Here is a 15600-nt window from a genome sequence, read left to right on the forward strand (position 1 = left end):
TACAGTTGAATTCAGAAGGGTATCTGCAACTTGCGGCTGTTGGTCAGGTGCATAAGTACCTGAGGCTCCTACATTAATTAATTCTGAGAGCATGAGATAGTTATGTACCCAGCCGGCAGCCATGAGGAGGGATTGGGTGGTCCTCTGGGCATCGCAACTTTCCCTGTAGGGTCTATGGCCAGTGCGCCCCTATTGGTGCCAGTCACGTGACAAATCTGGCACTGCCATTATGTTTGTTTCTCCTATAATGGAATAGAAAAAAAAAGGAGATTTTTTTGTGAAACTCACCTGTAAAATCTTTTTCTCGTCTTTTCCATTGGGGGACACAGACCATGGGTTTATAGCTTAGAGGTATTAGTAGGAGGGACACTATGCAAATATAAAAGAGCTCCTCCTCCTCGGGCTATACCCCCCGACTCCACCAGGAGGAACTCAGGCATTGCAAAAGCAGTAGGAGAAGGAGACCAGAAAAAATAATGGAAGCCATCAGACCAAGCCCATGAGGGCCTACCATAACAGAACTGAACTGAAAAACCCCTCCTGCCACAGGCAAAATGGGTGGGAGCTGTGTCCCCCAATGAAAAAGACGAGAAAAAGATTTTACAGGTGAGTTTCACAAAAAATCTCCTTTTCTCGTACTTTTTTCCATTGGGGGACACAGACCATGGGACGTCCTAAAGCAGTCCATGGGGTGGAAAAATATCAGCACCGCCAGGAGGAACGTCAAACTGTCAAACAGGAACCACAGCCTGCAAAACCCTGCGACCAAAGACAGCATCAGCCGAAGCCAGCGAATGCAACTGATAAAACTTCGTAAACGTATGTAAGGACGACCAAGTGGCCGCCTTACACAGTTGAGACGCAGAGGCACGATTGTGCCTTGCCCAGGAAGCTCCCACCGCCCTAGTGGAGTGAGCGGTAATCCGAGCTGAGGGTACCCTACCACGAGCACGATAAGCTGCGGAGATAGCCGAGCGGATCCATCGCGCCACAGTGACCTTGGAGGCCGCCAGACCTTTACGAGGTCTCTCAGGAATCACAAAGAGGGAGTCTGAACGGGGGATGGAGGCGGTAGCCGTCAGATACACCCTCAGAGCCCGGACGACATCCAGGGAATGGAGAGCCCGTTCCTTGGGGTTTGCCGGAGAAGGACAAAAGGAGGGCAGGACAAGATCCTCGTTAAAGGTGGAAGGGAGAGACTATCTTGGGCAAAAAGGAGGGAACCGGACGGAGCACCACCTTATCCTGGTGAAAAACCAGAAAAGGCTCCTGGCAGGAAAGTGCGGCCAGCTCCGATACCCGCCTGATGGAAGTTATGGCCACAAGGAAGACCACTTTCCAGGTGAGAAAAATCAGGGAGGCCTCTCTCAGAGGCTCGAAGGGGCCCGTATGTAGAGCGCGCAGGACCAAATTGAGATCCCAAGAGGCAAAGGGGGGACATACGGAGGAACCGAATGCGCCACCCCATGAAGAAAAGTCCTCACAGGACCCAGAAGAGTAAGGGACTTCTGAAAAAAGACGGCCAGAGCCGAAACTTGGCCTTTCAGGGAACTCAGCGACAGTCCCATCTCAAGTCCGGACTGAAGAAAAGATAGCACCATAGGGATGGAAAAACGAAGGGGAGGGAAACCTGAGTTCTCACAAAAGGTCAGGAAGGCCTTCCAGGTACAATAGTAAATCCGGGAGGAAGCCGGCTTCCTCGCTCTGAGCATGGTTCTAATCACTGAATCCGAGAACCCTTTCTTCCTCAGGATGGCGGTGTCAACAGCCACGCCGTTAAACGAAAAAAACTGAAAATTCCGGTGGAAGAGCGGGCCCTGAGACAGTAGATCCTCTCTGTCAGGAATAGGCCACGGGGCGTCCGCCAGCATCCGAGCCACGTCTGAGAACCATGTGCGGCGAGGCCACTTTGGGGCGATGAGAATGGTCGGAATCCCTTCCGCCTCGATCCTGCGTAGAACCTTCGGTAGCAGAGGAAGCGGAGGGTAGACATAGAGGAGGCTAAAGTCCTGCCACGGAGACACCAGCGCTTCCACCCCGTACGCCCTCGGATCAGGGGCGCGAGCCAGGAACACTGGTAGCTTGTTGTTGAGCCTGGACGCCATCAAGTCCACATCCGGACAGCCCCATCTGCGGCAGACGTCTTCGAATACATCTGGATGCAGAGACCACTCGCCTGGATCCACCTTGTTGCGGCCTAGAAAGTCCGCTGTCCAGTTGTCCACTCCTGGAATGTATACCGCTGACAACATCGGAACGTGCGACTCCGCCCACAGCTGAATTCTCGTCACCTCCTGCATCACCATCCGGCTGCGAGTCCCGCCTTGATGGTTGATGTAAGCCACAGCCGTGGCATTGTCCGACTGAATCCTCACCGGGTGGCCGGCAAGGAGAGGGAGTGGAAAATCGCCCTCAGCTCCAGGATGTTGATCGGAAGGCGAGATTCCGTCGCCGACCAAACCCCCTGAACCGTGCAAGACTGGAGAACGCCGCCCCAACCCAGGAGACTAGCATCGGTGGTGACGATCGTCCAGGAGAACAGGAGGAAGGATCTTCCCGACCTTAGGTTCATCGGAGACAGCCACCAAGGGAGAGCAGCCCGAACCCGCTGAGACAGGCGGATGCGGTCGTCCAGACCGCGAGAGGTCTTGTCCCAGAGGGAAAGGATCTCCTGTTGCAACAAACAAGTGTGAAACTGGGCATATGGAACGGCCTCGAAAGAGGCTACCATAAGCCCCAGGACCCGAATGCACTCCCGGATGGAGAGCCACGGGGAGCGCAGCAGGTGCGACACTGCCCCCTGGATCCGGGAGGACTTGGAGACTGGAAGGAATACTCTGGAGAGCTTCTGGGATGGGAGGAGAGAGGACTTTGGGAATGATCAGCCAGCCGAACTGTTCCAGAGTCTGAACTGTGATCCGGACACTGTCCTCGGCCTGCGAAAGTGAGGGGGCCTTTATCAGGATATCGTCCAGGTAGGGCAGCAAAGGAATGCCCCTGGTGCGAAGAAGCGCCATGAGCAGCGCTAGGATCTTGGTAAAGACCCGAGGGGCGGTCGCTAACCCGAAAGGAAGGGCGACAAACTGATAGTGTCGACCACCAATGGCGAAGAGTAGGAATCGTTGATGAGATTCTGCGATCGGGACATGCAGATAGGCGTCCTGGATGTCTACGGACGCGAGGAACTCCCCTGGAAGAAGAGAGACAATAACGGATCGGAGGTATTCCATTCGAAACCTCCGCACCCCCAGAAACTTGTTGAGCAGCTTTAGATCCAGGATCGGACGCACCGACCCTTCCTTCTTTGGGACCACGAACAGGTTTGAATAGAAACCTGTGCCCTGTTCCTCTGGGGGAACCGGGGTAATAACACCCCGGTCCAGAAGGGAGGAAACTGCCATCAGGAGGTCCGAGGCTCGGGCCGGATCCCCCAGAACGCGAGAAGGGAAAAAACGTTCCGGCGGCCTGGACGCAAACTATCTTGTAACCCGGTGTTACAATTTCTAGAGCCCAGGCGTCCTGAACATGAGCCCTCCAAACCTGCTGATAAGAGAGCAGGCGGCCCCCCACCTCAAGGGGTGGGGGCGTCCCTTCATGCGGAAGACTGCTTGGGAGCAGCAGGGCGGGCCGACTGCGCCCTCGGGCGCCAGGAAGGCTGGGGCTTGAAGGAGGGCTTCTTGCGGGAGTCCTGTGACCCCACAGTGGAGGAGGCAGAAGACGTCCTGCTAGAAGAGAAGCGTCGAAAAGGACTGGAACCGGAAGACCTGGTCCGAAAGGGGACCTTGGCCCTAGGTTGTGGGAGATGAGTACACTTGTCCCCTGTAGCGGCAGATATGAACTCATCAAGTTGAGCTCAAAACAGTCTGGAACCCTCAAAAGGGAAGGTTAGCCAGAGAACGCTTGGAAGAAGAGTCGGCGTCCCAAACCTTCAACCAGACCTCTCTGCGCTGAATGACAGAGGGCTGAAATGCGGGCGAAGAGGGAACCAACGTCCATGGAAGCCTCACAGAGGAACTTAGAAGCCTGAGACCTCTGGAGAACCAAATCCATTGTGTCAGGAGAATCTTGTTCCGCCAGGTCTTGGTGATGGCGCTGTAACCACACCGAAAGAGCTCTGGCCACCCAAGCGGAGGCAAAGGCAGGCCGCAGGGACGTGCCTGCCAGTGAGAAGATGGACTTGGAAAGAGAATCTAGTCGCCTGTCCACAGCATCCTGCAGAGAGTAGCCGTCTAGGACCGGGAGGGCCATGTTTTTGGCTAACCTGGCCACCGGGGGATCCACCTTAGGGGGAGAAGACCACTTCTCCACACTGTCAGCCGGAAAAGGATAAAGCGTATCCATGTGTTTGGTGGCAGAAAACTTTTGATTAGGGCGGTCCCAGGCCCTGGAAATGCTCCTGCAGTCTTCTCCCTCTGTTCCGTACCAGCAGGGCTCACCTCTTCAGACATCTGACTCCCTGAGTACAGTGCTCTGGATGGAGGGCAGCAGCAGGTGACCCAAGGGCTGGTGGGATGCCGGAGCTAACAGGTCGAGCCCGGATCCACTTGTCTTCTTGGGGGAGAATGGAGGCAGCCATGCAGCGTCCAAAGGACCCATCTAGGAGAAAATAACAAAAAGGAGTAGTCAAAAAGTGTCATCCTCCTTCACCAGACACTAAGCAAAGACTGAGTTCCTCCTGGTGGAGTCTGGTGGTATAGCCCGAGGAGGAGGAGCTCTTTTATATTTGCATAGTGTCCCTCCTACTAATACCTCTAAGCTATACCCATGGTCTGTGTCCCCCAATGGAAAAAAGTACGAGAAATGAAAACAACAGCGCAAATGTTAGCACCGCTTATGCTACTTTCACACTCGCGTTTTGTGCGGATCCGTCATGGACGGATCCGTTCAGATAACGCAACCATCTGCATCCGTTCAGAACGGATCCGTTTGTATTATATTTAACATAGCCAAGACGGATCCGTCTTGAACACCATTGAAAGTTTTTTATTCTGCCAGATTGTGTCATTGAAAACGGATCCGTCCCCATTGACTTACATTGTGTGTCAGGACAGATCCGTTTGGCTCAGTTTCATCAGACGGACACCAAAACACTGCAAGCAGCATTTTTGGTGTCCGTCTCCAAAGCGGAACGGAGGCAAACTGATGCATTCTGAACGGATCCTTTTCCATTCAGAATGCATTAGGGCAAAACTTATCCATTTTGGACCGCTTGTGAGAGCCCTGAACGGATCTCGCAAACGGAAAGCCAAAACGCCAGTGTGAAAGTAGCCTTAAAGGGATTCTGTCACCTCGTTTTAGCTTATAGAGCTGCGGACATGCACGGCTAGATCGCTGCTAGCATGTCCGCAATATACCTGTCCCATAAAGCGGTTTCCTTTTATTGTGTTTAAAACATTATTTTAGAGATATGTAAATGAGCCTGGTAAGGAGCCCAAGGGGCTGCACTAACCTTCTTGGAGCCCAGCCACCCCCTCTGTGAAGGAGCCCAGCACCGCCTGCGTCCTCCGAATCTCCTCCTTTCTGCAGTTAGATTGCCGTAATCTCACGATGCGCAGTGTCAGCATAGTGTTCCTTCCCTGTGCTGGCATCAGCCTCAGGATAGGAACTGCGCATCGCGAGATTGCTGCAATCTAACTGTGAAGAAAGGAGGCGATTCGGAGGACACAGGCTGTGCTGGGCTCCTTCACAGAGGGGGTGGCTGGGCAGCAAGAAGGTTCGTACAGCCCCTTGGGCTCCTTACCAGGCTCATTTACATATCTATAAAATCATTTTTTAAACACAATAAAAGAACACAGCCCTATAGGACAGGTATATTGCGGACATGCTAGCGGCGATCTAGCCGTGCATGTCCGCAGCTCTATAAGCTAAAACGAGGTGACAGAATCCCTTTAAGCAGTTAGCCCACATGTCAAAGAAATTTGGGAACCTGCAGAATTTGCACCTTCACTTTGGGTACTAGTGATAAAGAAAATAACAAGTAGCCAAAAATCATCAGGACAAGATACATACAGTATACGGACAAAAGTGTGGGGACGCCTACACCTTACACCTACACAAGCTTTTATGACATCCCATTCTAAATACACTGCTCAAAAAAATAAAGGGAACACAAAAATAACATCCTAGATCTGAATTAATTGAATATTCTTCTGAAATACTTTGTTCTTTACATAGTTGAATGTGCTGACAACAAAATCACACAAAAAAATAAATAAATGGAAATCAAATTTTTTAACCCATGGAGGTCTGGATTTGGAGTCACACTCAAAATTAAAGTGGAAAAACACACTACAGGCTGATCCAACTTTGATTTAATGTCCTTAAAACAAGTCAAAATGAGGCTCAGTAGTGTGTGTGGCCTCCACGTGCCTGTATGACCTCCCTACAACGCCTGTGCATGCTCCTGATGAGGTGGCGGACGGTCTCCTGAGGGATCTCCTCCCAGACCTGGACTAAAGCATCTGCCAACTCCTGGACAGTCTGTGGTGCAACATGACGTTGGTGGATAGAGCGAGACATGATGTCCCAGATGTGCTCAATTGGATTCAGGTTTGGGGAACGGGCGGGCCAGTCCATAGCATCAATGCCTTCGTCTTGCAGGAACTGCTGACACACTTCAGCCACATGAGGTCTAGCATTGTCTCGCATTAGGAGGAACCCAGGGCCAACCGCACCAGCATATGGTCTCACAAGGGGTCTGAGGATCTCATCTCGGTACCTAATGGCAGTCAGACTACCTCTGGCGAGCACATGGAGGGCTGTGCGGCCCTCCAAAGAAATGCCACCCCACACCATTACTGACCCAATGCCAAACCGGTCATGCTGGAGGATGTTGCAGGCAGCAGAACGTTCTCCACGGCGTCTCCAGACTCTGTCACGTCTGTCACATGTGCTCAGTGTGAACCTGCTTTCATCTGTGAAGAGCACAGGGCGCCAGTGGCGAATTTGCCAATCTTGGTGTTCTCTGGCAAATGCCAAACGTCCTGCACGGTGTTGGGCTGTAAGCACAACCCCCACCTGTGGACGTCGGGCCCTCATATCACCCTCATGGAGTCTGTTTCTGACCGTTTGAGCAGACACATGCACATGTGTGGCCTGCTGGAGGTCATTTTGCAGGGCTCTGGCAGTGCTCCTCCTGTTCCTCCTTGCACAAAGGCGGAGGTAGCGGTCCTGCTGCTGGGTTTTTGCCCTACTAAGGCCTCCTCCACGTCTCCTGATGTACTGGCCTGTCTCCTGGTAGCGCCTCCATGCTCTGGACACTACGCTGACAGACACAGCAAACCTTCTTGCCACAGCTCGCATTGATGTGCCATCCTGGATAAGCTGACACTACCTGAGCCACTTGTGTGGGTTGTAGACTCCGTCTCATGCTACCACTAGAGTGAAAGCACAGCCAGCATTCAAAAGTGACCAAAACATCAGCCAGGAAGCATAGGAACTGAGAAGTGGTCTGTGGTCACCACCTGCAGAACCACTCCTTTATTGGGGGTGTCTTGCTAATTGCCTATAATTTCCACCTGTTGTCTATCCCATTTGCACAACAGCATGTGAAATTGATTGTCACTCAGTGTTGCTTCCTAAGTGGACAGTTTGATTTCACAGAAGTGTGATTGACTTGGAGTTACATTGTGTTGTTTAAGTGTTCCCTTTATTTTTTTGAGCAGTGTACATAGGCTTTCATATGGAGTTGGTTTCCCCTGGCAGCTAAGGGTCTGGCTCGCAATCTCCATTCCAGTTCATTCTGAAGATGTTCGTTAGGGTGGAGGAGGTGTGTGGCCGGTCAAGTTCTTCGACACCAAACTCGCTCAACCATCCCTTTATGGTCCTTTCTCTGTGCAGTGGGGAACAGTCAGACTGTTCCCACAAAGTTGGAAGCATACAACTATCCAAAGTGTCCTGGTATGCTGAAGCATTAAGATTCCCTTCACTGGAACTAAGGAACCAAAACCAACCCCTGAAAAACAAGCGCATAGCGTTATGCCTCCTCCACCAGACTTTACAGTTGGCACAATGCAGTCAGGCCGGTAACGTTCTCCGGGCATTCACTAAACCCAGACTCATCCATCAGACTGCCAGATAGAGAAGCGCGATTCCTCACTCTACAGAATACGCTTCCTGGTGATGTGCTTTACATCATCACTCCATCTGACGCTTGGCATTGTGCTTGGTGATGTAAGGCTTGCATGCAGCTGCTCGGCCATGGACACCCATGCCATAAAGCTCCCGGTGCACAGTTTTTGTGCTTATGTTAATGCCAGAGTTGGTTTAGATTCTACAGTTATGGAGTCAGCAGAGTGCTGGTGACTTGACGAACTATGCTCCTCAGCACTTGGTGAACCCTCTTCAGTACGTGGTTTGCACTTTATGGCCGAGTTGCTGTGGTTCCTTCCACTTTACAATAATACCACTAACAGTTGATGGTGGAATATCTAGGAGGGAAGAAATTTTATGAACTGACTTCTGGCAGCGGTGACCTCCTATTACAGTACCACTCTGGAATTCAGTGAGTTCTTTACAGCGAGCCATTCTTTTACATATGCCTGTAAAGGCAGACTGCATGGCTAGGTGCTGGATATAATACACCTGTGGCGATAGGTCCAAATGAATCCTGAATTCAATGATTTAAAATTGTGTCCCAATACTTTTCTCCATATAGTGTATGTACAGGAAAGTATATGGCAAATACTCAAGAGTCTGTGTAGCTTTCACCTATGTAACACTGTTCAGAGTATTGTAATATGGGCAGGGTATTGTCAGCTGGCACTTACTTTATCCAGTTCATGAGCTCCACTGTGTCAGACTCATAGTGCTCCTCCAGCTCTGAAAATTCACTAACAATCATGGGTAAGAACTGTGGAACATAGAAAACGTTAAACATATGATGGTACTGTGATCCCGAACTACAGGGCCACATTCACACAGGTGTAAGATCTTGTCGACTGCTCACAGTGGCTCTAGCCATGTGCAATTATGTGGCCATATTGCTCGACTGTTAGAAGTGCAATAAACAGTTACCAAAGACAAAGGAAAGTTATGTCCAAGATTAGATTAAAGGCAATGTACTACAGAAATACGTATCACTACAAATCAATACCTGGCATACAAAGTGATTACCTCACTAAAGTAATAGCTAGGATTATCATCTACCATTAAACAGGCTGGGTCAGCACGATCAACGCTATTAAACCATGCATACTGCCTAGTAGGGCTCATCATGCAAACCGCTGCAGAGATATCTGTGTTTTTATTCATATGCAAGTGAGCATGCTGGAGCACCAGGGGGCAGGACTCAATCCTTAGAGAACTGCTTTTGTAACACCCCCTGTGTTCTGCATACTCCCCCCTTGACAGGGTTAGACCTCATCATATTGAGGGCAGAGCATGTCCTAGCATGTATATATCATATGCTCTGCTTACTAGAGCCTTATGACATTGCGAAGAGTGGATTTCTATGCTTAGAAAGCTAATATACATATTACTGCTTTATTCACAAGTACAATATATGATAATGAAAACAGTAATATGTGTTAGTTTTCTAAAGTAGAGAAAATACACAGTCCTCAATATGATAAGGCTGTAGCATGGAGGTAAGTGGTCAGCCTTGCATGTAGAGATCCCAGATTAAAATCTTGGTAGAGACTGTCATTTTATTCCAGATATTTTTTTTTTCCTCCTCCACATTTAACCCATAATAAAATCTATAGCCTTATCATATTGAGAATAATGTGTTTTATACCTAGAAAGTTTTTATTTTATTTATTATCATATATTGTGCCTGTGAATAAACCAGTAATCTGTTTCAGGTTTCTAAATATAAAAAAGTCTATTCTCAATATAGTAAGGCTATAGCCTTTTATTATGGGTTAAATGTCAGAGAAAAAAAACAAAAAAAAAAATAATATATAAGTCTCCCCTCGGATTTGAACTCAGGATTTATATACATACAAGGCTGACCACTTACCACCAAGCTAAATCATAAATCATATACTGTGCTTGTGAATAAAGCAGTAATATGTATTAGTATTCTAAGCATAGAAATCCTCTATTCTCAACTTGGCAAGTCTATAGTAAGCAGAGTATATGATACGTACATGCTAGGAAACAGCTATAGGACACAGCGCTTCCCTCACCATGCTGATGTCTAGACCTGTCAATCAAGAGGAAAGGGAGTGTGCAGAGCACAGGGGGTGTTACAATGCAGTGTTCAAAGTATTCAGCCCCGCCCTCTGTGTTCCAACTTGCTCGGTTGCATCTTATTACAAATGCATTTACCTCAGCAGCTGTTTAGCATACAGACAAAAGAAAGGTATTGTTTTAATCAGCATGATGAGCTCTACTAGGCAGTATGCCTGGTTTAATAGGGTTGATCCTGGTGATAGAGCCTCTTTAACCCCAGTTAACTACAACAGTGGCAACTGCACTAAGAAGCGGGGTCCCCTAGGCTGGTTTCAGAGGTTGTACGAATAGCCCAGCCCATTAAAGTCAATGTCTTGTGGCATAAAAAAAAAAGAAAAAAGAAAGAAAATCACAGCACAGGCGATAGGAAAGTGGTACAATGCTGTTCTAACCCACTATCAATTCTTGTGATTGGCGAGGTCAGACCTCCACCAATGGGATAGAATAAAGCGTTGAGCAGGATGAGCAATCCACACAGAACATCCACTGACATTTCTGCCATGTTTTTCATACCTCTCTCCATAAACTGAAGCCAATTACAGTGGGGACTACAGCACTTAACACAAAAGCCTGTGGAAGAAGGGAAAATGAAAAGAGTGTTACAGTGGAAGCAGACACTATGGTGTATTTAGTAGCCTGAATAAAATGGCGCCTTTTGGGACTTGTGGCTGGAAGTTTAATAATGCTGGCCACCGATACCAAGATCAAATATGAAGCATGGAAAAATGCAAAGATATGGTGGTGGATAGAGTAATGGAGAAAAAGGGCAACCCAGGAAACAGCCGAGGCAACAGAGGAAAGGTGGAAGGGGACAGCTCCAGGACACGGCCGCGCAGAGGAGCGTCCCCGGGAGACGGCTGCGCAGAGGGACGTCTCCGGGAGACGGCTGCGCAGAGGGGTAATGGTACAGAAGACAGAGGGGAGATGGTACAGGAGTGGAAATTCTTATCATTTTCCTGTATAAAAGGTTTTAGATTTAGTCATAGTCATCAATTAATGGATTATATGAACTGCATTATGACCAGACTCCGTGTCTTCAGGACTGAATGTAATAGATTTGACTGGATTGCAGAAAAAAAATATTTTAAACAATGGCATAATATATTCACATTGGAAGATCTTCATAATCTAAGTCAAGCAAAACCCAAGAAATACTGTAGGCTTTTACTTGTGAGGGGAGAATCACCCACAAATTCAGTGCCGTGAATAACCAATCATGTGAATCAGAATTAATGGAGCACAGAGCAAATGATGATCACTGGAGGCTTGTCATCATGAATAACGGCATAGCTTTCTAGTAAATCTGGGTGCCTCCGACGTTACACGGGTAGGTAACACTGCATGCTCACCAGCACAACCGGATGCACAGTTTTCAGACGAATCCACTTGAAAAGCGTCAACCAAAGTTCCGGAGAACAAACACCGAAGGCAGCGAGAACACAGACATAAGGCGTCCACAGGTACTTCATCCTAAAACAAGACACCACATTTCAATCTGATTTGTAGGTAACATTAAGTAGTTTTAGAAGATTCGTACGCAGCTTTCCTGGAAACGGATATAACTCTGATACAGCAGAAAACAACAGGCACTTAAAGGGGTTTTCCCATCTGAGACAAAGGGGTAAATCGCTACGATATGCCCTCATTGTCCGATAGGTGCTGGTAGCAGAGGACGAGCAGGGAAAGGGGGTGGAGGGCGAACTGCACATGTGTAGCCGCCCTCCATTCATTTCTATGGGGCTGCCAAAAAAAGCCAAGCCCTGGCTCGGCTATTACCGTCAGCTCCATAGAAATAAATGGGAGCGATGGCCAGGCAAGCGCAGTGCGCTCCCATCCAGTTGTATGGGGAGAGCGCTTGGCGATGGACGGATCCCGGGAAACTTGGGGTGCTCCAGCCACAGCTCTCCCCGCTCCATTCTCTGCGCAGGTGCGGGTGCCAGAGGTGGGACCCGCACTTATCAGACAGACAATGGGAGCATATCCTAGCAATATGCCCCTATTGTCTATGATGGGACAACCCCTTTAAGTTAACAAGCAGTTCGGTGATATTGGGGAAACAAGCTTCTTAAAGTAGGTGCCAAGAAAGTAAAGTCCAAAAAGAACTTAAAGGGATAAAGAATCCTCGGCCTGAGGAGCGCCGAGTGACAACCCCCATAGGATGCTTGCTTGACTCTGACTCCTAAAGACTTTAATCTGGAGGGACATTAGGACACTTACCTGGTGCTCTCCTTTTCATCTTTTTTACTTGCAGATTCGCTAAGTCTCAGGTTCTCTTCTGCCGTTCAAGATGGCGGCATTGCTTCTCAGACTATGTGGTGCAGACTGTGCATCTGTTGCACAAGCCACTTCCTGCTTGTCCAGTCCTGGTCTTGGAATGGCCAACGATGTTCCCGTGATCAGTGGTGGTCAATGTGAGGGCAGCAGGAAGTGTCGCGGGCTATCAAACGAACAGTATGCATCGGGTAGTCTGAGAAGTGGTGGACATCTTAGATGACGGAAGAGAAGCCCAAAATTGTCAGACCCGCAGCTAAAAAGGAGGTCACCAGGAAAATGTTCTGTTTGTTCCCCAGTTCGTGATTATTTTTGTATCTTGAACTGGAGGGTTGCTTTAATGTATGGGGGAGGGGTACATAGAGTCGGTTATTTGGTGAGAATCCCAGAGGCATACCGCACAACACATGAATTTATAGCACATCCTATACTACAAGAAAATTTAGACTAGAACATTCAGAATCACAGGTGCATATCCATCAAGCAAACATGATTGATAAAAAAGAAAATGGCTGCACACCATTACACATACAAACAATAAAGCTAAGAAATGGGGATCATTCTAAATAAAAGTGGTATCATACCTACTATAAATGAGTCAATGGAAGCTCTTAGCGCACATATTTGATCAAACGTGTGTCAAGCCTATCTACCAGGCAGAAGTCACCTTGACGCCTGGTAGATGGGCCCGACACACATTTGATCAAATATGTGCGCTAAGAGCTTCCATTGACTCATTTATAGTAGGTATGATACCACTTTTATTTAGAATGATCCCCATTTCTTAGCTTTATTGTTTGTATGTATAATGGTGTGCAGCTATTTTCTTTTTTATCTAGCACATCCTATAGTAATAATTTGTGTGGATTTTATAGAAATTTTATCCTGTCAATCAAGACCAAGGGAAGACGCAGGGCAAGGTTTACAGAGGAGAACCTGAGCACTGAGCTGTTTTAGTCCACTAGCTGGTGCTGTAAGGAGTTTAATACACAGAAAGGGAACTGACAGACTTCCAGGGGTGCCAAACAACCAGAAATCTCTGGACAGTACGTAAAAATAGATGACTTTTTTCTTGTGTCTGTGGGGGGAAAAAAGGATGTGTCCATGATTGTTTTGAGGCTGGTGGTACTTGAGTAGATTATTTTGGTGGTAATTATCATCATTTACAGTAATGAGTATAATGAGTTATAGACATGGATTACTTAGAATCTTTATCATTCATTATGGTTTTCCAGTCTGTCCGTAAAAAATGTTGGCTGTCCATTATTTTGAGATAAGTTGTCCAGAAAAATTCTGTCTGGCAAACCATGCAGACTTCCTTTAAAGGGGTTGTCCAGGACCTTCAGGATAGGCCGTTACTATCTGAATGGCAGGAGGTTCCGACGAATTGCACCACCGGAACTACACAGTGTAGAGGACTTTGTTACTCAAGCACTGCTCCCACTGACTTCCATCACTGAAAATACAGATGATGTAGTCAATGGGTAACAGAGAAGTAATGAGCTAGGTCTAGCTCCTCAGCCAATCACTAGAATTTCCTGATGATCAGACATTTTTCGATTTCCTTAAAGGGGCTGTCTGACATATGAAAAATAAATGGCAGAGAGGAAAGGGTTTTAAAAAAGTAACTTTTTTAAGTCCAGCAATTGTATCGATGCGGCTCCCATCCCAGCCATTGAATATGAATAGGTACAGAACGCCATCTCTTCTAGTCCGGCAGAGTCTGCATATGGACCGGATGGGAGATGGAATGGCGGGACTTTCATAAGGTAAGTGATGTTTATGTTCTTTTTTAACATCGGTTTAGTGAAGTAGCCCAAAGAGCGTTCTCACCCCTCAAAGTTCATGGCCAGTAAACCAAGGAGAAGACTTTGGATGACATGATAGATGACCTCAGGCCTTTCTCCAACTCGCCCATCTTCAGGAGTATTATTAGAGCTGGCTGGCTCACCACTATATGGAAGAACAACAGTCTTGTTAAGAGTCAAGGCAACAAAGCTTGAAATTAAATAAAAAATTTTTTTTTAAAAATCAACCAGTATCAGATTTTGCACAGTGCATTCTGGTAAAGGAAGTATAAGCCATAACATATGCAGAAGGAAAATGTACAACCTGCAGTGGAATCTAAAAGCAATGATTAACCCCTTCAAGACCTTTCTATTTTCTGTTTTTTGCCTTTTTTTTTTTTTCTGTTTACATAGCCATATGAAGGCTTCTCTTTTTGATGGACAAGTTGTATTTTCTACTGGCACCATTTAATATTGCATACAATGTAGTGGGGAGCTGCTGAAAATTCCAAATGGGACGTGACTGGAAAAAACACAATTCTGCCACAGTTTTATGGGTTTTGTTTCTACGCTATTCCCAATGCAGTAAAAGTGACCTGTTACCATCATTCTCTGGGTCAACACTATTAAAACAATATGTGTCATACAATCGTGTTTTAATACTGAACAAAAAAAATAAAAACTATTTTTTTTTGTATTGCAATATACTGACCCTCAGAACTTTTTTATATTTATGTCTATTGAGCTGTGTTAGGGCTCAATTTTTGTGGGACAATCTGTAATGTTTAATGATACCATTTTCGAGTGCGTATGACTTTTTGATCACTTATTCGATTTTTTGGGGAGGTGAAATGACCAAAAAAATGGCGAATCAGCAATTTAGATTTCTTTTCCGTTACAATGTTGGTACTGTATGGGATGAATACATTTATATTTTAATAGTATGGGCATTTTGAGATGCGGCAGTACAAATAATCTTTATTTTTTTATTGTTTATTTTTTATGGGGAAAGGGGGTAACTTAAATTTTTTTATTTTTAGAACTTTTTTTTATTTATTTTTTAACCTATTTTACCTTTTTTTAATTCCTCTTAGGGAACTTAAATATGAGATCTTCAGATCACTTCTCCAAAACACTGCAATGAATTAACATTGAAGTGAATATGAAAGATTCGCTATGTTCCTATGAAGCCCTGCCACTTGCAAGGCTCCATAGGAACTACGGCTGTAATAACTAGATTTTTGTACTTACCGTAAAATCAGTTTCTCTTCCGTCCATTGGGGGACACAGGCTTTGATCATGGGTAAAGCTGTTGCGGCTAGGAGGCAGACACTAAGCACACAAAGTGTAAGCTCCTTCCTCTTCA

The 15600-nt window shown here is 46.9% G+C and overlaps 1 protein-coding gene across 2 annotated transcripts in view; it reads right to left on the reverse strand.

Moving 5' to 3' along the window:
* The window catches only part of DPY19L4 (dpy-19 like 4), an 83606-nt gene that overhangs the window by 7260 nt on the left and 60746 nt on the right, over positions 1-15600 (reverse strand). Inside the window, exons 14-17 of one of the 2 annotated variants that reach the window (XM_040433052.1) lie at positions 14281-14400; positions 11526-11646; positions 10690-10746; positions 8769-8851 (exon numbers count right to left, since the gene is read on the reverse strand). In XM_040433052.1, the coding sequence (XP_040288986.1) occupies positions 8769-8851; positions 10690-10746; positions 11526-11646; positions 14281-14400 (381 nt within the window). The remainder of the gene's footprint in view (positions 1-8768; positions 8852-10689; positions 10747-11525; positions 11647-14280; positions 14401-15600) is intronic. The other variant, XM_040433054.1, reaches the window with a different exon arrangement.

Source organism: Bufo bufo, chromosome 5 (assembly GCF_905171765.1).
Source record: "Bufo bufo chromosome 5, aBufBuf1.1, whole genome shotgun sequence".
Classification (NCBI taxonomy): Eukaryota; Metazoa; Chordata; class Amphibia; order Anura; family Bufonidae; genus Bufo; species Bufo bufo.